Genomic DNA, 23,699 nt, shown 5'->3' on the forward strand with positions numbered 1-23,699 from the left:
CTTTATATATAAAATGAGAATAATAAAAAACCACCTCACAGGGTTGTGAGGATTAAATGATATTTTAATTAAAAATCCCTACCAGTACAGTGTGGCATTAGCTGCATGATCTCTGCCTTTGCTTTCTTAGCTATAAAATGAGACTAATAATTTTTTCACAAAGCTGTTATAATTAAATAAAATAATGTATGTGATACACGGTACCTGCCATATAATAAGCCCCCAATAAGTAGGAATTGTTGATATGATGATGATGATGATGATGATGATGATGATGAATAGATCAGTTGGCCATAGTTTAGGGTAGACAGCGAGTGAAAGCCCAAGCTGGAAATGTAGGTTGGGACTGACTGTTCTAAGTGCTAAATAAAGAGCTGATACGTTTAGATTGTGACTCAGAGATAGTAGTGAGTCCCTGAAGGTTTCTGGACAACATTGTAAAAGTTAAATGAATTTGTTGGTAAAATTGATCTCTTCACTGATGCAGAATGGGCCATATACTTCTGACTGTTTGTCTATGATTTTTCAAATACTCATGCACTACTTATCTGGAAATGTTATGAAAATGTAGTGTTCCCTGGAAATTGTAACAGGTATCAAATACAAAACACTTAAAGTCATTAGTAATATGTATGTAAAGCAGACAACTCTATTCCCTGTAACAGGAGTTGGCAAACTCTTTTGTAAAGGGCTAGATAATAAATGTTGTAGGTTCTGTTGCATTTACTCAATTCTGCTATTGTAGTATGATAACAGGTATTTATGTATGTATGTATGTATGTATGTATCTATCTATCTATCATCTATCTATAAAAGCCTAAGCAACCAAATGACCAAATGATTGGTCGAGTGGTTGCTATGATGCACACTGACCACCAGGGGACAGATGCTCAATGCACAGGATCGGGCTCCCTCCTGTTTGGATTGGGCCTGCAGGGATCAGGCTGAAACTGGCTATCCAACATCCCCCGAGGGGTCCTGGATTGCAAGAGGGTGCAGGCCAGGCTGAGGGATCCACCAGTGCATGAACCGTGCACTGGGCCTCTAGTAGATAATTAATAAACAAAGGAGTATGGCTGTATTCCAATATTTATTTACAAAAACAAGTGGTGGGCTGAATTTGGTCTGTGAACTGTAGTTTGTTCATATCTGCCCTATAACAAAATATTTTAAAATTATAGAATTTTCATAACTTTCATTATTTATTTTTAGTAAAAAAGGCTATAATTCAAATATTGATTGGTAGGGCCAGTCAATCTGCAATTATGCCCATATTTGATATCAGGTATAGAAACTGAAAAAATGAAATAAAACTGACTTGCCTTTATAACCTGTTTTTCCATGAAGTAATGAGATGTAGAAGCACAGTGGTGAAATATATAAAAGAAATCTATTTATCTATGTGCCCTATCTATCATCTATCTATTATCTATCTATCTATCTATCTATCTATCTATCTATCTAATATATAATTATCTCATATAGGAAATAAAAATTAAAAGTTAAATTTATGTATTAACACCTATTTTGCATATAAAATCTATGGATGACCAATGGATGTGACTAAAGTTGACAAGACTTGACACAAGCAAATGACTGATTTTGAAAAATATAGGGTGATTATAAATCAGAACGTTAACACCTGCTCCACTTCTGTATCAGCAGTTTGTAATTAAAGTCTTATTCTCATTATTTTAATTTTATAGTTTTATCAATTTTCAGTTAGATTGAACAATTCTAAAAGTGCCATTCCCTTACCTTGCAGTCATCTGAAAGGACTTTAGGTTCAAGTAGAGTGTTTTCTTCAAAAATCTGGCCATTCCATCCCTTGAAACCAATAGGCAATCCTGAGCCACTTGTCTGAGCACTTGTCCACACTGTAGTGTTTAGACAGTGAATGGTGATGATTTGGGTGGCTTCTGAGCTCAGTAAATGAAGAAAATTCATCTGGACTTTTCCAACTCCAAACTCCAACTAATGTCATGGAAACAATATGCATGTTATAAGATGTGGCAATTGAGAAACGTATAGTTTGGGGAAACTTGAGAAAAGTCCTTGGAACATAGCCTTGAGAAAGCTACTTTTCTTGGCATTTAAATGCCAGTCAGTGGTGTGCTGATAAATGCTTAACCACTGGCTCTTGCAGGGGTGGGGATTAGAGGTAGGTGGCTGATTTATAGCATTGTCTGATTTCCACGGTGTGAAAACTCCCAGGATGGCTGATTTCAGGCTATCAAGGTGGCATCATTGAACAGGGAGTGAGGAAGAGATGTTAACTATAGGCTCTCCAGAGCCAGTCTGAGCTGGCTTCACCAGACCACTAAGCTACCAGACAAGACAAAAAAAGAAATGAAGACAGATTTCATAATGCTATCTAAAATGCATTAGTAGCTGAAACCAGTTTGGCTCAGTGGATGGAGCGTCGGCCTGCGGACTGAGAGGTCCCAGGTTCGATTCCGGTCGGCGGCATGTGCCTGGGTTGCGGGCACATCCCCAGTGGATGTGCAAGAGGCAGCTGATCGATGTTTCTCTCTCATTGATGTTTCTAACTCTCTATCTCTCTCCCTTCCTCTCTGTAAAAAATCAATAAAATATATTTTAAAAAAATAAAAATAAAATGCATTAGTAATTTGTTGTTGATTAATGCTTTATTAATTTTTTCATAAAAATCAAAGATTCTGTCTATACTTCCATTTGTAGGATTTTTTAAAAGTTTCTAAAGATAAGCTACAAATTGTAATGATAGCTTGGTTGATTGAGTAACTGTAACTGAGAGCCCTATATTCTTTGTGTTGTCAGCTCTAATGCAGTTCCAGTCATATAGTGAGTCATTAATACATATTTATTGAATGAATGCATGAATAAGCATTAACTAAAAAAGTGAATAATATAGGGCAAAACTGGAGCAAAGGTCTGATTGTATATTTTCAAGGCTTAGGCAAAGAAGTAGATTTTTCTAAAGCTTTAGACATAATATTATTATTACTGTTATTATTATTATTTTAGCACTATTCATGTAGAGATGTGATCATAACATAAGTGAATAGAAATGGTTCCTACTGAGGAATTTATATTAAATTCCAAACATAAAATTAGAAAAATATCAGTTAGGAGGTAATAGAGAAGGAAAAAATAAAACAACAACATAAAAAGTAAAGCCCCAGGAAAAGAAAAGAAAGACAAAGTAAGGACATAGGATGAAAACACGAAAGGATCATCATAAGGAACATTAGAGTCTAAGTAGTTCAAATGCCTTCATTTAACAGATGAGAATCACAAACTTGTAAAATATTTAAACTTTCTAAGCCTTAGTCTCCATGTTAATTAAGCTGGGTATAAAATGGACAGCTGGGTATAAAATTGTTGTGAGATATGAACTGGTAAAATATTTAAACTTTCTAAGCCTTAGTCTCCATGTTAATTAAGCTGGGTATAAAATTGTTGTGAGGATCTGAGGTGCCAAGTGTCATTGACCTAGAACAGTGTCTAGTGGCTCACAGTATCATTTCCCAGATTAGTAGCAGACTAGAGAATAGAACCCAGGTCCCTAATTCTAAGTCAACTTTGCTTTCTACTACCTTCCCAATCTTTCTCAGGTTGAGCTTATGGATAGGAGAGATGGGAGAACTGATTCAGTCTCCCAGAAATAAGTGCACTGCTCCTATCTCCTTTGCATTACCCCTGCCTCCCTTTCTTCTATGGGCTGAATCCAGGGGAGTGAAGTTGATAATGTGAATATTTGGGAAGCAGGACCATCATGCCACTCTTCATTAAACATGTACAAATTCCCTAAAAATGGAAGAATCCTTCCTTCCTCTGCTTTAGGCTTAATAATGGTAAATGCCTATTGAGATGAACTGTGAAACACCCTCGTTAATGAAGGGGGATATTTTAGGACGAGAGAGCAGTCTAACAATAAACAGTTAGTGAGACTAACAGACTGTATATTTTAGTTGCTGCTTTTTAAATCATGGTTAAAACACAAATAGGCACATGTATCTGTTCAATGAGAAATAAGTTCTTGGTAGAACTAAGGTGGTTTAACCAGAAAAAGAAATGCAGTTTTGATTTCTTCAATATATGTTATAGGTAGAACTAAGCTTTAGGTTTTACAAATGCTTGTTATAACATCCAGCCTGACACTAAGCTAACTTTCATTTATTCTAAACATTTGATTTATAGAATTATACTTGAAAGAAGTTTTAAATAATAGTCAATGGATGTTCATGGGAGGTTATTTTGCACTTAATCACACAAATAGGCAAGTTTTGTGGCAAAATTTCTCTTTTATTGATAATATAATTTTCAGTAAAATTTTAGGTAATCTATATATATAAAAACTTAAGTGACTGTTACTACTGAACGACTGAATGACTGGTTGACCAGTTGCTATGATGGGCATTGACCCCAGGGGGCAGATGCTCAATGCAGGAGCTGCCCCCTGGTGGTCAGTGTGCTCCCACAGCCAACCTCCCGTGGTCCCTTCCCATGGCCTGCAGGCCCCGATTGGCCCCTCACCCCCAGCTGGCCAACCTCCTGCAGTCCCTCCCCCTCCCCTTCCCCCCGGCCTACCAGCCCCGATCGCCCCGATAGGGACTGAGCAAGACGGCCTCAATAGGCCCTGATCGCTGGCCAGGCCAAGGGACCCCACCCATGCACAAATTTGTGCACCGGGCCTCTAGTGATAATATAATTTTCAGTATAATTTAAGGGAACTGATTATTGATTACAACCGCTGCAGCTGCTTAGGGATTTTCTAATTTATGTGCCTATATAAAAACATATGGTTCACATTAAAAATTTTTTTTAAAGCATAATAAGTACAGTAAGTCAAGAGAAACCAATCATAAAAATACACAATCAAAATGTCAAGATTAACTAGGATTATTTTTCAAAAACAAAAAATTTATTTCTTACATATGGTAGAGAACAATATGTTGCTTCCATTCATAAAATTTGTAATTATTTACAGTGACAGAATTTAAAAAATTATTGTTCATTGATTTTTAGCAATTACTGACATGTATTCTAAAATTCAATACATACCTTTGACACAGGAACGGGAGATAAACATGTCTGACCACCGGCACTGAAATTGCAGAAAACCTCAATGGCATCTGAAGGGCATCCGAGATTTGGATCAATCCAATATTTTCCTATTAATTTATTGTAAACCATAAAAACATGTAAATATCATATTAAAAATATTTGAAACATCTCTACAATTGATCATACTTTAAATATATATTTCATCTTACCTGTAAAATAACTTAGATTATAGAAATATTTATACTTAGTACATAAATGGGAAGGTGCAAGCATTATATAAAATTAATACTGAAAATATATTTTCACATATCTATCAATCTAAGGGAAGGCATTTCATAATTTTTATAAAAGTTATAAAGTGGCTGAATTTATTGCTTCATTTTACAGATAAGATGTGCTGAACACCTTAAAATATATTGTCTAAAGTTACATAGTTGATAGAAAAATTGGACTTAATGTGACATATGTGTACTCTGTTCTATATTTCTTAAAATGAATATATTCTTTTAAATAATAGAAGAAACTTTGGCAATCTCCCTGAGGTAAACTATATCTTTATTATAATAAAAATAAAAATAATGAAGCTTTATTTTTGTTTTCAGAAAGCAAAATGTACAATAAAACGGTTATCATTTTTGTGCTTCTTCATCAGATTTGTAAGTGGGAAAAACTAAAATCCCGACAGCCAGTGTAAGACTGTCTCCACTGAGGGCCTAGGAGAATCAAATGGGGCCTAAAGTTAGCCTATAGAAAACACTAAGGCTGAAAAAGTATTGAGCTGGTATATTAATTCCAGAATAACAGGCTTAGAGTATTGAAACTGCACCTTATTCCAAATGCAATGACAGATATTCTTGAATGAGGTAAAGCTAGGCTACAATTTGTATGGATGCCCCTTTTCTTCCTAGAATGGGGTCCTTTGAAAGCCTAAGTCCTACCTTAGGTGGACCACAGATTCTTGCTTTTGACCTCTAGCCTTATGAAGCCATCAAAGGCACTGCTCGGTTCTAAGCACACCCAGAACAAAAGTAGCTCTAGCTGTTGTGCTCACTCCTCTGTCTTCTCCAAAATCTTGGCTTGACAAGATATGGGAACAACCAAAGTGTCTTTGATAGGTGATTAGATACAGATGATGCGGTATTAACAGGGTGGGGAAATGTTTGTATGGAAAATAATACAATAAGCAATAAATGATAATATAAGAATAAACTCTGTGTTTCCCATACTCACAGCTGTAAACCTACTTTTGCTCCACCCTATATATACAGTGGAATACTGCTCAGTCAGAAACCTTTTTTGCCAGATTTTTTTGAAGTTTGTTCTCATACCTCCTCTTGATATTGCTCAAATGTTACTTTCTCAGAGATGTCTTATCTAACTTCACCACCATTCCATTTTCTATCATATCCCTCTTAACTGGTGTATTGTGTTTCTCTATAGCATTTACCACCTAGTGATAAAAGTATTTTTGGGCATAAAGACCATTCTTATATATTGCAATCCACACCAATTAACTATTTCTCCAACAAGGAAGGCAGACCTTGAATTAGATTTCATTGATCTGTATGTCTTATGATGTCTTTGTTCCTTTCAATTCTCTAGAATTGCATTTTTATGCCCTCAATAAAGGGAAAGAATCTAATTTAGAATTATCATGGACAGCTATAATTATAAATATTATTTTAGTTTTTATACCAATCGAGGGTATAAAATATATGTATAAGTTAAACATTTTATTAATATATAAAATTAATATTTTTATTGTATTTTTTAGAATGGAAGTAGATGTTTGTTGACAAGAAATTGTGTGTGTGTGTGTGGTATGTATATATAAAATTAACATAAATAAAATATGGACTACTATTCACCCTACAGAATGATATAATTTAGTTTTTTCCCCAAATCAGCTTATGTGTCATTGTGTTGGTACTAGAGTTTTTAGTAAAAACTAAGAACTATTAATATTGACTGTATGGCTGACTAATAAAAATTAAAATTAAATGACATTGTAGCAGATAGGATTTTCCCTTGTTATCATCAAATAATGATGACTACTCCACTCACTTTAAAACTTTTCCTTGCCCCCCCAAAAAATTCAGTAAGAAAGTTTATAATTTGCCCCCCCAAACAAACAAACAAACAAACAAAAAACAAACAAAAAAACTTTTCCTTGCTGATTCTACTCTATATTTATTTTGCACATCTAGTTAATGGTTACTGGGGTACCTGTGTAGAGATAAGAAAATTCCAAAAATAACAAACCACTCAGCTTTTGTAGTCACCAATTGTGAAATGAGGCATGTAAATTGCATTTTGTGTAAAAACTATAATTTTAGGAGGTGGAGGGAGTTCTATGATATGTTTCTTTATGTTGCTAACTTTGGGGGTCCTGATAGAGGCTCCTGTCAACCCAAAAGTCCTCCCTTCCCATTTTAATTTTAACATTAAGGCGACACATTCCAAGAACAAAGTGTAAGCAAGTGATACAGGAAGGTAAGAGTGGGAAAAGTTAGGGATCAATAGGATGTGTAGTAGAAAACCTTTGCAAGGTGAGCCCTCAGAAAAGGATACTCTGAAGCATGTCTTCCTCAAAGAGTATTTGGTTCCTGATGACATTAAAATGCCTCTGTCAGGGTTTCATCAAAACAATTAATATTTGGAATGAACACACTGCAAATATCAAACACACTGAAACGATTAAATGAAATTACACATCTGAGCTTGAGGAAACCAAGAATTTACCATCTGATACTTTGTGTTCACAGTTGAGCAAATCTTTGCAGATTCGTGCTGGGTTATCGCGTGTGCCAGGAGGATTCTTGATGCTGTGCAGTAAATTGCTAAGGTAGTTCAGGGTTTTGAATATCTCTGCACTGTAGTCAATTAAAGTCACTTCAGTATTCTGGTAGCTCTGCCAAGTCATCATAAAAATGATGTTAGCAAAAACACATAGAGTAGCCATTAACAATAGTAACTCTAATAATCAACACAGATCAATGCAGAAGAAAAATGTATTCCTATTGTGTGCAATGTTTTGGGAGTAGGATGTAAAAAATGGTTTATCTTTAAATATAGGCATTTGTGTATGCTTTATTAATTTTGATCCTAAATAGAGATTAAATTTACACTAGAAGTCTAATTTTCAAGCTGGCATAAATATAACAATTACTATGCCTACTACAAAATATATTTTTAAAAAAATCATACATTGAATAGAGTTTAAATAAGAAAAATAAGTAGTGATGATAGGTTTCATGTTAAGAAATGGCAATTTCATTTTGTTACTTTTCTTTGATACTACCACATTCCTTATAAAAATCCTTTAATAATATTACATTTTTATTTTAAATGTATCCCTTAAAAATTCTATGTATATTTCTATTTATTAAAATCACTTACTTTGTCCTTAAAATGGCTCCATTATTTTAAGTATAATATTTGAGATAAACCCACATGTTGGCCTCCAAAAAATTTCTGTTTAATTTGTATACTGAGACTGCCAATGTAAATAAAGCTAGACATATTACCTCCATCTGTAGGGCAGTATGTGATTCAAACAAGGCTTGAATAGCAGCATTGATATCCATTTGTTTCTGTGTAAAACAAAACTATTATAGATCAGCAATAAGATCAACACCAAGTGCTCTAAAGCAAAGGCTGTAAATTCTGAAAGCACTGCTGTTAAAAGTATACTAGACTTAGTATCTGAAAGGGGTTTATACCTCTATGGTTAGACAGATCTTGCAAATATTACCTGGCTATCTGAAAGGACAATATGCTGCCTTCATCCAAATTTCTAAAGTCTCCTAATTAAAAAAGGCCCAACGCTAGAGCTTTCCAATGAAAAACTATTTGTCGCTGCTGCATGAACACACACACAAAATTACTCAAGAGGAAGAAGAATGAAATATGACCCCCTCGGTTAATAAATTGTAAAGTGAAGAATAAATAACTGTAGTAATTTTTGAGTTACATTCTTGGAAGGAAAATAGAATAAATACTACTGTGTTGAGGTAGTCACATTAGTTTAATCTGATACTTCTGCGGTCTTAAAAAACAATTTCTAAAGTTGGAAAATGTACCATTAGTCCCCAAAGAAATAATACAATATAAATCCAATCTCCTCCTACATTTAATAAGAGATATTTTTAGAGAAAGACTCAGCAAAACCATTAGTAAAAATCTTTCTTGTGCTTTAGTTTTTAAAAAGGTTGGAAACTGAGAAGCATGAGTTGAGAGAAAGTTCTGAGAAATGGCATCTGTATGAGCCAATCAAGCAATCTAATTTCTTTCAGAATGATTGTACTGCTAAGAGAATCTTTTTACTTGGAGGTCCATATAATAGAAACTGTTTTCAACAGATCTTTCATAGCTCATGGTTGGTAATTTGAAAAACTATTTAAAATGATGGGACAATCAATAAAATGCATTCTTCCTTGCCACAACATGTGGTTTTCATATTGGAAAATAATTGAATCATTCTGTATACATATACTGCCAAACACTGTGATACAAATTGAGGATAAAATGGTGAGCAAAAAAGAAAATTGCTCCTGTGGAGCTGAAGTTCAAAAAGGGAAAAAGGCATTAACCACCTCACCTCAAAAGTACATAATTACAAATTGTGGTATGTGCCATTAAAGAAAAGAACATGGACCTATAAGAGAAATTAGGGATTCTGAATCAACTCTGGAGGATAGAAGAGGTTTGGAAAGGAGAGACCAGGGAAGGCTTCCTTGAAGTTGTGACTTCTGAGCTGAGATATGAAGAATGAATATGATTATTAGAAGAAGGGGTTGGGAGGGCTTTGTAGGCAGAAGTAGCTAACAACCTTGCACAAAGGCCATGAGACAGAGAAGCATGGCCTATTCAAGAAGCAGAAAGGGTTAGCCTAAAAAGTTCTGTGCAGATTAAATAGTTTGAACCACCATGTTTATGTGAATGGGCAGATTTTGGATATGAGTCACACAAAAATATTGGCACTAAACATGGACAACTGAATTCAGTAATAAACAATAGCCACCTTCATATTTTCCAGTTGGTTTGTAATTAGGGCTTTAATCTTACAAAACCTAGCATAGCAGTTCTAAGATATTCAGACTTAGGATCCTTTTGCAATTTTAAATATTAGTAAGGGCTGTAAACAACTTTCTTTTATCTGAGTTATAACTTTTGATATTTACCATAGTAGAAATTAAAACAAAATTTAAAACGACTTGTATTAATTACTTTAAAACAACAAATCCACTATATGTAAATACAAACTATTTTTTAATGAAAAGTAATTAAAATTTTCCAAAACAAAATAGTAATAAGCGTGGTATTGTTTTACACTTTGTTCATCTCTTAATTATCTGGACTAATAGGAGATAGCGGATTCTCCTATTTGCTTCTGTATTTGTTATATATTATTTTAGTTGAATTATATGAAGAAAGATGGCTTTATAGAGATACACAGCTGGAAGAAAGATTATTTTAGTATATTTTCAGATAATTTTGGTATTCTTTCTTAAAGTGATTTAAAAAATATATTTTTATTGGTTTCAGAAAGGAAGGGAGAGGGAGAGACAGAAGCATCAACCACATTGGAGATCCAGCCTGCAACCTGGGCATGTGCCCTGACCAGGAATTGAATGTGACCTCCTGGTTCATAGGTCGATGCTCAACCACTGAGCCATGCCAGCTGGGCATGGATATTCTCCTTTGATACTATATCAAAACTTGACAAGTGGTAGTTTCAATATCAATAGAGAGATAGAAATTAAAGAACCAACTTCTGTAGTTGAAAGACATAATAACTGAAATGAAAACTTACTAGAGAGGGCCCTAGATGGTTTGGCTCAGTGGATAGAGCTTGCCTGTGGACTGAAGGGTCCAGGCTCGATTCCAGACAAGGGCACATACCTTGGTTGCAGGCTCAATCCCCTGTCCCAGGTCCAGGCAGGTGCAGAAGGCAACGGATTGAAGTGTCTCTGTCACACAGATGTTTCTCTCTGTGTCTCTCCCCATCCCTCCCACTCTCTCTAAAAATCAATAAAAAATATCCTCAGGTGAGGATTTAAAGTTGTTTTGTGTGTGTGTGTGTGTGTGTGTGTGTGTGTGTGTGTGTGTGTGTTTTCTAGAGAGGCTCATCAGTAGATTTAAGTAGACAGAAAAAAGAATCAGTAAATTTAGAGTTAGGTTTATTGAGATTATCCAGTCAGAGGAGTTTAATGAAAAAGAGTGAAGAATGTGAAGAGACTCAGAGACCTATAGGACAAATTAAAGCACACAAACATATGCATAATTAAATTTTCAAAAGAAGTGGAGAGAGAGAAAGTGGAAGGAAAAATATTTTAAGAATAGTGACTTAAAATGTTCCAAAATTTATGAGAAACATTTATCAAAAGATCCAAGAAGCTCAATAAACTCCATAGACACATCATAATCAGAGTGTTAGAAGCTAAATATACAGAGAGACACTTGAAAGCAGAAAGAGAGGAGCAACTCATCATGTCCAAAAGATCCTCAATATCAGCAACTGATTTTTTAAAAATATATTTTTATTGATTTCAGAGAGGAAGGGAGGGGGATAGAAAGATAGAAACATCAATGATGAGAGAGAATCATTGATTGGCTGCCTCCCGCATGCCCCCCATTGGGGATCGAGCCTGCAACCCGGGCATGTGCCCTTGACCGGAATCGAACCTGGGACCCCCCAGTCCACAGGCTAATGCTCTATCCACTGAGCCAAACCAGCCAGAGCCAGCAACTGATTTTTTATTAAAATAATAAAGATGAGAAGGCAGTGGGATTACATTTTCAGAGTGCTGAAAGAAAAGGACTGTCAACCAAAAATTTTATATCCAGTAAAACTATTCTTCAAAAAATGAAGAAAAATTAAGACATTTTCAGATAAACAAATACTGAGGCTGTTCATCACTAGCAAGTCTTTCCTGAGAAATAATATAGGAGACTTTTAGGCTGAAATTAAAGGATACCAGGCAGAAAATTGAATTCACATGAAAAAATAAAGAGCACTGGTAAAGGTAACTATATGGATAAACCTAAAAGACAGTGTAAATCCCAAATAGCCATAACAATCTTGAAAGGAAGAACAAAGTTGGAGGTCTCACACGTCAATTTAAAAACTTACTACAAAGATACAGTAATCAAAACAATGTGATATTGGTATAAAGATAGATACATAGTCCAATAGAATAAAACTGAGTCCACAAATAAATCCTCATATATAGTCAAATAATTTTTTACATGGGTGCTAAGACCATTCAGTAAGAAAAGAAGAGTCTTTCCAACAAATAGTGCTGAGAAAATTTGATAAACACGTGCAGGAAAATGGAGTTACACCCTTACCTTACATCAGATACAAAAATTTACTCAAATGGATCAAAGAGTTAAATATCAGAGCTGAAACTATAAAACTCTTAGAAGTAAGTATAGGGAAAAAGCTTCATGACATTGGATTTAACAATGATTTTTTTGGATATGACACAAAAAATAAGGCAACAAAAGAAAAAGGAAATAAACTGGCCTACATAAAAATTAAAGACTACTGTGCAAAGGACATTATCAACAGAGTGAAAAGGCAGCCCATGGAATGGGAAAGGATATTTGCAAATTACATATCTGATAAGGAATTAATATTCAGAATACCTAAAGATTTCCTACAACTTAACAAAAGCAACAAAACAAAAACAAGCAACCCAATAATAAAAAAGTGCAAAAACATTTTTCTAAAGAAGACATATAAGCCAATTTTTCCAAAGAAGATTTTGAATAGACATTTCCTCAAATGAGATATATAAGCCAATAAGCACATGAAAAGATGAACAACATCACTAATCACTAGGGAAATGCAAGTCAAAACCAGAGTTAGGTACCACTTCACACCCACTAGGATGGCTATTATAAAACCAAATAGAATATAACAGGTATTCTCAAGACGTGGAGAATTTAGAACCCTGTGCATTGCTGGTGAGAAAGTGAAATGGTGCAGCTGCTGTGGAAAACAGTACAGCAGTTGTGCAAAAGGTTAAGCATGGAATTACCACACGATCCAGCAACTCCACTTTGCTGAAATGTACTTAAAGCAGGGAGTCTTAACAGATGTTTGGACACCTATGTTCATACCAGCATTATTCACAATAGCAAAAATATGAAAGCAATCCAACTGTCCATCTGGACAAACAAAATGTGGTAATACACACAATGACACATGCTACAATGTGGATGAACCCTGAAGACATATGTTTAGTGAAATAAGCCAGTCGAAAAAGGAAAAATACTGTATGACTTCACTTCTATGAGGTACCGAGAGTAGCCAAATTAATAAAGATAGAAAGTAGAATGGTGGTTGCCAGGAGCTAGGGAAAGGGAGGAATGAAGAATTATTATTTATTGAATATAGAGTTTCAGTTCTGGAAGAAGAAAAAAATTCTAGGCATGGTTGCACAACAATGTGAATGTACTTAATACCATTAAGCTGTACACTTAAAAATTATTAAAATGATAACTTTTATGTTATGTATATTTTACCACAATTAAAGTAATAAATAAATTAATATGTTCATTATCCCCTTACACCTAACCAGCTCACTTCTGGAAATTGATCCTATAGATATTCTGTGAACTGATATGTATATGAATAACACATTTGTACTGTTTGTGTCAGGAAAAGATTGGGAACAACTTAGACACCCATTAACAGAAGCCTGAATGGATGAATAAATTGTACATTTTGAAGTGAAATGACCATGTTTCATTTTGTGTGTGGCAATAAAAACACAATGACTTTTAGTAGATTAGAAGTATACAGCTTGGTGCTGCATTTATGCTAAAGTACCAGAAATTTTAATCACCATCAGTGCAAATGTCAACTCAATAAAAAAGGCAACTTTTATCAACAGCCATTGAAAAGGAAAAAGGTCATAACACTTGGCCACTCATGGATTTTGTTGGCAATATCTATAATCATATAATTTCCAATGTATTCACAAAGCTCACTTCATGCCTGACCCATAGTAGGCATTTAATGTGTTGACTGTTAATTTTTCTCAAGGGGAGCCTTTAGGGAAGGCGGGCCCAGAGAGACTATTAAGATAATTTGCTTTGGAAGTCATTCAACAACATTTAAGAGTGCATATCTGAATGTAAAACTTACATTAGGTACAGTGAGGGAATCCCAAAGAAGTAGCTTCCTCCATGTATTCTAGTTAGAACATATTCTTACATGAAAATCACTTACTGTTTATAGGAAGGTGACATAAAATAGAATACAGAGAATGAGTTATCAGATTGGGGAGACCAACAGGGAGACCAGGAAGCTTCATTATAACTTGGGGGAGTATAATTGTCACATTTCTCTCACAATTTATTTGAATGAAACGTGGACCTGGTCAGGGCACTCCAGTATTTTGAGAATTCTTATTTTCCAGGCATCTTAAAATCACTGGATGATGCAAACATTGATGGGATAGGAACTGATGTCAGGTCACACACTTCTCCAGGTTGAAGTAATTGCTTATTCTAGGGGACCAGGATGGTACCAGCAGTTGTAACCACTCAAGTCACCAATCCAGGTTTCACAGTTGACCCATTAATTAGAATAATTGAATTGAAAATTCCTTATCTCATTTAATGATTTAAATGATTACTGTTCCCCCCACATCAGACACAGGCATATATACACATCCTATTCTTCCCTTTATCCCACCAATCATTTTTGGTTAAGTTTGACTTCTTGTTTATTTCTTTGTTAGTTTTTAGGTATCTTACCATGTGCCCTGAGTTTCGGTCATCACCATGGTAATTCAAAAGCACCATCAATTTATGTCCCTTTTCCTGAAACACTTCCCTCTAGCTATTCTATTTTAGGAACTTGAGTAACTTACTTTATTTTTAAAAGGGAATGAGATTAGAAATTTTCAAACTTTTCTTATCTTGACCCATGGTAAGAAATACATTTTACATCATGACAAGATTCACACAAACAAACATGTATTTAACTGAAAAGTTTTGCAATACAATATTTATTCTTACTAGTGGAGATACACTGATTTTTGTTTTATTTATTTATTTTTTTGCTTTTATATTGACCCAGGGTGAAAGGAAGAACAGAAAAGTTGACAGTAATTTGAAGATTTAAAGAAAGACATCTGCATTGATATTCATTCCAGGGAAGGTTTCATTAATCAGATGGACAGAAAGGGGGAGTAATTTTTAAAAATCATAGAGAAATGAACCTCCCATTTCCAAGGAGACAGTCTTCCTTATGGCACTTTGCTTGAAAGTTATTCCCTACCCTGATGAAAGCTGAGAGGGATGAAGAGTTCCTGACTTCTGTGAGTAGGCCATAATGATCAACCAACTAGAATGCCACAGATCCAAATGGCACTAGAGAAGCACGTGGAAATAAGTAAGGCTTGGAGAGCATGGGACTGGCCATTGTTTGGGATAGCGTCGCCAACAGTGGATCTCATTTATGCAGGAAATCTAACCAAGGACCATTGTATTTGACCAGGATGCTGTAGGGGTGGGGTGTGGGTGAGGTTGGGGATAGAAGGAGATCCCTTATAGATGGCAGGAAGATAAAATGGATACAGAATACAAGGGAAACAAAGCTGGGAACATAAGAAGCCAGGAAATAGTACCTGACAACGAGGCAACAGAAGCATTGCCTCAAAGATAAGGGTAGCAAGTTTTGGGTTGTAATAGGTAACAAGAAAATACATAAGAAGTCTGAGGGCTTCTATAGCCATCAGCAACTGAGAAAGATTCATATGAAGCTTAACAAGTGAATAACTCTGATTGGAAAAAAAAAGGAGAGCTAGGGACCAGACGTAGGAAGAAATGGAGGGAGTTAATATTTTTTGACCAATCATCATGTCAGGCACTGTGCTGAGTGCTTTACTTCTTATTTAAAGCCATCTTTTTTTTAGAGACAAGAAATCTGAGGCTTGGACTTGATGTTATTATAGCTGGGAAGGTTCTATATCAGATTAGCAAAAAGAACAGAGGCAGGTAAGAGGGGCATGGAGGGAGTTAACGGGAGCTTTAGAAAGTTAATGAGTCACTAAGAAAAAATAAACAAAACCAAGAAAACTTACTCTTGGGCCTGGTGCTCCAGGTGGACCCTATGACATAACAAATTAAAAAAAATTATTCAGTAGATATCTCAAGTCAGGCAAGCACATAAGCATCAATGATACACAGATATAAACACAAATAAACTCACAGGAGGCCCTGGTTGACCTCTTGGTCCTTGGGGACCCTAGAAGAAATGGAGACAAAGCACAATATGTATACATTATGCTTTTGGTTTGATATAAACAAGACAATGAATAGTCAATCTCTAACATTGCCTTTTTGTGTGAGGCAAGTCTTAAGATACAGGGTTGTATTAAAATTATATGCTCTTGCATTGAGTTATCACCCACATTCATGAACAAACCAGATATTTATTTTCATGTTTTACTTATATTAGAAACTGAACTTATTCACATTAATAAACCATCATAAATATACCATTTAAAAACGTTAATACTAAGTATGTTTTTCCCATTATTTCTATCTAACATTTACCTAATTGGATATCTCTCTTTCCTTCAACACCCACCTATAAGTTGGTTACCAACTATATTGATTTCACCTCTAAATCTTTCCAAAATACCACTTCTCCATCCTCACAGCCCTATCTTAGTTCAGTGCTAGTCATGTTCTGTGAACTGAATTTTTGTTTCCCCCAAATTCATATACGGAAGCCCTAATCTCCAATGTGACGGTATTTGGAGGTGGGGCTGTGCAAAGGTCATGTGGAGCCTTCCAACAATATAACATTTATTAGTTCTTTTTTATCGATCTTGCTAACACACCAGTAAGGAAAAGTAATGAATGGTAGTGGTCTTTTAAGAGGAGACACAAGAGAAATGATCTCTCTCTCTCTACCATGTAAGGATATAGCAAGAGGGTGACCTTCTGAAAACCAGGAAGAGAACCCTCCATCAGACTTGAAATCTGTCAGCAGCTTGATTTTGGACCTCCCAGGCTTCAGAACTGTGAGAAATAAAGGCTTGTTGTTTAACCCTTCCAGCTGATGGCAATTTGTTAAAGCAGTCCTAGCTGAGACTCCATGTTTTGCCTGGATTGATCTTCTGATTTCCTGCCTGAATTTATTCTCTCTACTATGCTAACTACATTCTACTTATAAAATGGAAATCTAATAGTGTAATTACTTAGTTTAAATTATTCAATGGCTCTTTATTGTTTAGACGATAGAGTATAAACTTCTGAATTGTGATAGCCACCATTTATTGGGAACTCACTAAATGCCAAATTGTGTGCTATATTCCCATTTTACAGTCAAGAAAAGATAGTGGCTAAGTAACCACAAATAAGGGGCCGCTAGGATTAAAATTCAAGTCAATTGGATACAAAAGTCTATGTTTTTAGTTAATGTGCACCTGTGCCTCTCTTCAAGGTCTGGGCCTCACTTCCACTCGCTTACCCGCCCCCCCCCCCCCCCAACATATCCAACACTCCATCTATAACCAACTACTTATAGATCTCTGAATCTTCCAAGTTCTTTCATACATGTATTCCTTTGCATGTACTATTTCCTGTCTAGGACTGTTCCTTCTTCCCTTTTCTGTCTGTTTAACTCCCATTCTTCTTCCAAAACTTCTTTACTGGTAAAACTCGATACCGAACTGCCAACCCCATGTCACCTCCCTCTTGCTCAACTAACCACTTATTCTTCATTCCACAATACATAACACATTGGAAAGTCCCCAGGGACCCTTGAAAGTGAGTTAGTCATCTTTTCATTTTCTGAAACAATAATATTGCCTAATACACAGTAGGTGTTCAAAAGTTGTTATTGAATGAGAGAATGAATCATATCAAAATTAGCTATATTAATTTAGAAATTAGAATAGTTAAAACATGCATAGCAAAATGTGAAAAGTTAGTTGACATTTTCCAAAATAAAACAATAATAATCACGATAGAATGGGGGTTACCAGAGAGGAAGGGGGCTGGGAGAATGGAAAAATGGGTTAAGAGGATCAGATATATGGTAACAGATGGAAACTAGAATTTTTGGGGTGAGCATGCAATAGAATACACAGATATTGAAGTATAATGCTCTATACCTGAAATTTATATATCGGTATTAACCAATAAAATTAAAAAAAAAGTTCACTCAAAATTTGCTTTGCTTTATGGTCAACTGAATGTTAAGACTATATTGTGTCAAATTTAGATTATGGTTAAAGTATAAAAAAGCAAAAGTTATCTTCTGCTGAATTTTAAATAATATTGTATTAAGCATGTTTTATTGCCAAAGCTGTTAATTTTAAATATGACTAGGAAAAATAATACATAGTAACTTAAAAAGGGTAGAGTACTCCAATACCATGCCTGCTGGGCATGTCTTTGCATAATATATCATTATAACTTAGAGAATGTATAAAACATATACCTCAGAAGCTACATGATAAGTTACAGAAGGCTGACTTGGAGATAGCCTTTTAAATATATAGAGGCGCAGAGTTTGGCTGTGTGTGTTTCTCCATTCTGGATCAACATGGTAAAAATAAAGTTGACATTTCACCCCACTTAGCATATTTCTGACATTTGCAAAAATCTCGCTGATGGTTCAGTACAAAATATATATCTTCTTTGTGACTTTGAAAGAGACATTTATCACAGAAAGAAATAATTACTTATACTGCTGCTTTTATTGAGTTCATTTTAGCTTGTTTCCCAGAATAAGTCATATCACCGCAAATATGCTCAAACAAAATACTTCAAACAAGACAGGGCAGGACAACCCCAATCTGCACAGAACAGGGCAATTGCCCAAGTAAAACAAAATGTTATTCCAACAATATAACATTTATTAGTTTTTTTTTAGTTCTGTTGCTAACACACCATTAAGGAAAAGTAATTCACTCTCTTTAGTTATTATAGAAAGCAGTTTATAATAAAACTCAATTGTCTATGTTAATTTTTAAAGGTAACCAAATTAAGGTGAATAGTTATGGTGGTTTTGGCTATAGTGAAAGCACCACCTTTGAAAATAGACTTTCTCTTGATTTAATTCCAGAATTTACTGATGATTCTCTAAAAATAACATGTTCTGCTGAAACCGGTTTGGCTCAGTGGATAGAGCGTCGGCCTGCGGACTGAAAGGTCCCAGGTTCGATTCCGGTCAAGGGCATGTACCTGGGTTGCGGGCACATCCCCAGTGGGAGATGTGCAGGAGGCAGCTGGTCGATGTTTCTCTCTCATCGATGTTTCTAACTCTCTATCTCTCTCCCTTCCTCTCTGTGGAAAATCAATAAAATATATTAAAAAAAAATAAAATAAAAAATAAAAAAAATAAAAATAACATGTTCTATCATTAGACTTTGAAAATAGTGGTAAGTGCATATCCTTGAACCAGAGTATTTATGTAAATACAACCATGATTTAGCTCCATAATCTTTAAGTTGGCGTAGCTAAACAGAGCTTTCCTTTTCTCCTTTATAAATTGAGAAGCTTGCATTATGGGATGTTTATCAACAGCCCTGGTCTCTACCCACTGGATTCCACTAACTCGTCCTTTCCCCTCCTCCTTGGGCACTGAAGTTTGTACCTTAATTATGAAGAGTGCTATGGTAACCCACAGAGCAAAAGACTAATAAGTATATTAATTCAGGAAACACTACTCTACTAGCTTAAATTGAAAATAACTATTAATTTTAGGGAATAGTATGCATTTATTAATCAATTCACTTCTCAAATAGTGCCTACGACATGGCGAGCTCTGTCCTGGACATGTAACCAGTAGATCAGACAAAGTTCCCTGCTCTCATGAAGTTTAAATTCTAGCACAGGAGACAGGAAATAAATAATTTCAATTAGTGCTAACAGCCATGAGGAAAACAAAACTGGATATTATGAAAGAAAATGAGCAGGAATAACAAGACAGGGTAGTCATGGGAGGTTTCTCTAAGATGATATTTGAGTAGTGACCTGAATAATGAGATAAAAACTAGTCATTTGAAGAGGAGGTGAAAGAATTTTCTAGGTAAAAGGAAGCCATGTTCCAAAGGATAGAAAGACATTTATCGTAGTTGGCAAAGAGAAAATGGTACATGAGAGTGGAGAAGTAAATGGCAAATTCCTGTAGGGCCTTGTAGAGCAGGTGAGGAGGAATAGGGAGGTTTTAAGGAGGAGAGTGATATAATCGGACTTATATTTTTACAATATTACTCTAGTTGCTATGCAGGGAAAGGGTTTTAGTGGGGAACAGTGGAAGAAATAAAAAGAGGGCTGGAGTCCAGGGGAGACTACAGTGTCAGGGCTGAAGAATGAGGGAAGTAGATGGATTCAGAATAGTAATTGGAGCTCACAAGAATTAACTTCTACTTTAAAGGACTGTTATTTATTTATGTTCTATGCTTTTGTTCATTCTTTCATGAGGGGCTTCTTTATTTTTCTTTTATGTAGAAGCTCAGACTCTTACAGCTGGAAGTAGGTATGCTCTAATTCTTACTCAGTGCGGGAGTACCAGTCCTGTAACCCGGAGAGACAGCCAGTAGGCTTCTACTGAGAGATCCTATCTCACAAAACTATCTTGTGAGATTCATTATTATATTACACAGGTCATTATAACATTGAAATCAGGCTAGCATTCCATATGTTTAGTCAATAAGTACCTACTTTGTGATAATTATGTGTCAGGTACTATGATAGACTGGGAATTATGTGGTATCACAAAACTCACCATCTTTCAGGGAGCAAAGCACAGAAACTGAAAATCCAATACAATAAATAAGCCATTTAAATTTTACTTTTTAGAGCTACTCACATATATTCCTTCTTCCTCAAGGCAACCTTTCAAATATCTGAATACAACTATCATGTCCCAACACCCCAAGCCTTCTCTAATTCTTTTACTAATAATTTATTAAATATTTATTGAATACTCACTATAAGACAGACACTGCTTTAGGTGTTGGGGACACAGTATTAAAACAAACAAATAAAATTTCTGTGTCATGGAGCTTACTTCTAGTGAGGGGAGATATAATAAGCAAAAAAACCCAAAAACAAAACAAAACAAAACCCCAAACTAATAAATGGGCAGCATGTCAGGTGGTAAGAAAATAGGTCAAGGAAAAATAGGAAATCTCGGGCAGGTGGGAGGATTGCTATTTGACATAGACTAGTCAGGAAAAGCCTCTCTGATAAGGGGACATGTAAGTAAGGCACTAAAGAACAGTCGCCAGGCATTGTACTTGGTCCTGGGTATTCTGTCCACAGGTGGCAATGGGGTGAGGCTAAAGCATCAGCAAGTCCACCCTGAGCAGGTTATCTTTAAATTGAAACCTCAAGATACATAGGAACCACAGGGATAAATCCTATGGATGAGAAAAAGCAAGTGCAAAAACCAGGAGGTAAAGAGAGAACAAAGAGAATGAGAGGGATGACCAAGCTGCAGTGTAGCAAAGGCTAAATATCCCAGATATCTCAACTGGATTTTTTAGGACATGGGTGTCCGATACACTACCAACCTAAGAGAGCCCTCCTCTGGAGGTACTTTAATTTTGTCCATGTCCCCCGATGGGAGTGGCCGTATTTCTTTCAGTGCAACCTCAGACTGCAGGCAGGCATAATCCATTTGGTTTGTAATCCATCGGAGCCACTAAATGTTTTTGTTTTTTCTCTCACATGAAATAGTTGTGAAATAGGTACTTGAGGTTTCCTAGTCCTGATGGAAGCTTACGTTCCAGTCTGAGAGGGTGGGGCAGGGAGGCAGCTGGAGACAGACGGGTTTGGAAAATGGGCTAATTCCAAGCCCCCCACATTTCCCTTTTCCCTTTCCTCCCCTGCTGGGGGATATGGCTGCACTGTGTACATACATCCTTGCTTCCTGTTCTAGCAAGCCTGCTGAGAAAATGTGAGAAATTTCCGCAAATTAAGCACATCTATTTTAACACTCTGGGGTTTTGGGGCTCTCTGAAATCACATTATTTCCATTCTTTTGCTAATTAATATAACTGTAACTTTATTATTCTGCAGCCCAAGCATACCCCAGGGTGAAAAACAAAAATCTCAACTGTCACTATGTAATGTTGTTATCTTTTAATCAAGACTTTACGTCTACCTTTAAGTTTATTCTATGTGCCTTCTGTTCTTGGTTTCAATCCCCTTCATTTCACTCCGTGCCTGCCCTGTTTGTGGCTGCTGCTTTAAAAATTCATTTGTATCTGTTGGGAAAGTGGCCCCTTTACAGAATATCTTCTTTAATTCAGAAGAACTGGCATTCCAGAAAAGTAGGAGCAAATAGTGCCATTTAGGTCCCCAAATGGCTGTGTATCTGTTTGCTCAGCCGCTCGCCATTGTTTCCAATGGGCTGAAATACACAACTAATGACTTGCTTCTGCTTCGCAGACCTCTCAGCTGGACACAGTGGGTGACGCCTAACGCGACCTGGCAGTGCTCTGGCAGCACCTGTGAGGAGGCTATCCTTCTCCTGATGCCGGGTAAGGCAAATATTCCATTTCACACAGGGACCTGGGAAGGATGTGACAGGGAGGTTCTTAAATAAGTTTAGGATTTACTAGGTTTCACTACTCTATACCACATGTTAGTTCTACTCCCTGAAAATTATCGTTTTACTTTTATTCCACAAGAATCAGATACATAATAACGAACACATCAAACAAGGTCCTTGCTTTCAAATAGCTTAAACGCAGTGATGGAGAACCTATGACACGCGTGTCAGAGGTGACACGCGCACTCATTCTTTTGGTTGATTTTTCTTTGTTAAATGGCATTTAAATATATAAAATAAATATCAAAAATATAAGTCTTTGTTTTACTATGGTTGCAAATATCAAAAAATTTCTATATGTGACATGGCACCAGAGTTAAGTTAGGGTTTTTCAAAATGCTGACACGCCGAGCTCAAAAGGTTCGCCATCACTGGCTTATAGCCTAGTGACAAGTGATTCTACAAACACAAATTCAATTAAACTTACAGTTTCACCTCTAAAGCCTTTGTCACCTCTGGGTCCCTAAAAGGAAAAAAAAAGATGTTATTTAGTGTTATTGATAGTTATTTACGAAACATAGTTGAGGTTGTTTACAGAAACATAACAATTTGTTTTTAATCTAGCATGACTTGTTTACACATTTATATAAATTCTAGTTGTTTTCTTTTCCTAAGGAAAAAAAAAGAGTAAGACAAAAACAAAAACAATCTATTGATTTATCTTGCTGTCTGTTTTGCAATCCCTAGCTCCACCTTAAAGAGGGACAGGGATAACAGCTACATATTTATTCAAATAAGTCCAAACAGCTGATTGACAGTCCATCACAACAATTTAGAAAGGAAATTATAGGTTAAATCCTTCTATTTGTTTTCCTCAGGCCTTGAAAAACCTTGTTTCTAGGGAGGTTTCCGCTTCTATCCTCTTCTCATTCTATTCCTCCTCCTGAGCTGATTCCCAATGATGTGCTATATACATTTGCATTCAGTTTAAAATACGTTCTAATTTTATTTCAAACTTCCTCTTTGACCCATGTGTTATTTACAGGTGTGTCATTTAATTTACAAGTGTTTGAAGATTTTCCTAGTATCTTTCTAGTTTATAGACTTT

The 23,699-nt window shown here is 35.7% G+C and overlaps 1 protein-coding gene across 1 annotated transcript in view; it reads right to left on the reverse strand.

The window, feature by feature from the left end:
• COL24A1 (collagen type XXIV alpha 1 chain) overlaps positions 1-23,699 on the reverse strand; it is a 335,909-nt gene that overhangs the window by 2,455 nt on the left and 309,755 nt on the right. The window contains exons 53-59 of the mRNA XM_070403718.1: positions 23,079-23,114; positions 16,283-16,318; positions 16,155-16,181; positions 8,577-8,642; positions 7,792-7,960; positions 5,047-5,156; positions 1,759-1,974 (exon numbers count right to left, since the gene is read on the reverse strand). Of these exons, the coding sequence (XP_070259819.1) occupies positions 1,759-1,974; positions 5,047-5,156; positions 7,792-7,960; positions 8,577-8,642; positions 16,155-16,181; positions 16,283-16,318; positions 23,079-23,114 (660 nt within the window). The remainder of the gene's footprint in view (positions 1-1,758; positions 1,975-5,046; positions 5,157-7,791; positions 7,961-8,576; positions 8,643-16,154; positions 16,182-16,282; positions 16,319-23,078; positions 23,115-23,699) is intronic.

The sequence above is a fragment of the Myotis yumanensis genome, unplaced genomic scaffold, assembly GCF_028538775.1.
Source record: "Myotis yumanensis isolate MYYU_CA2020_CCGP unplaced genomic scaffold, mMyoYum1.0.hap1 SCAF_2, whole genome shotgun sequence".
Classification (NCBI taxonomy): domain Eukaryota; kingdom Metazoa; phylum Chordata; class Mammalia; order Chiroptera; family Vespertilionidae; genus Myotis; species Myotis yumanensis.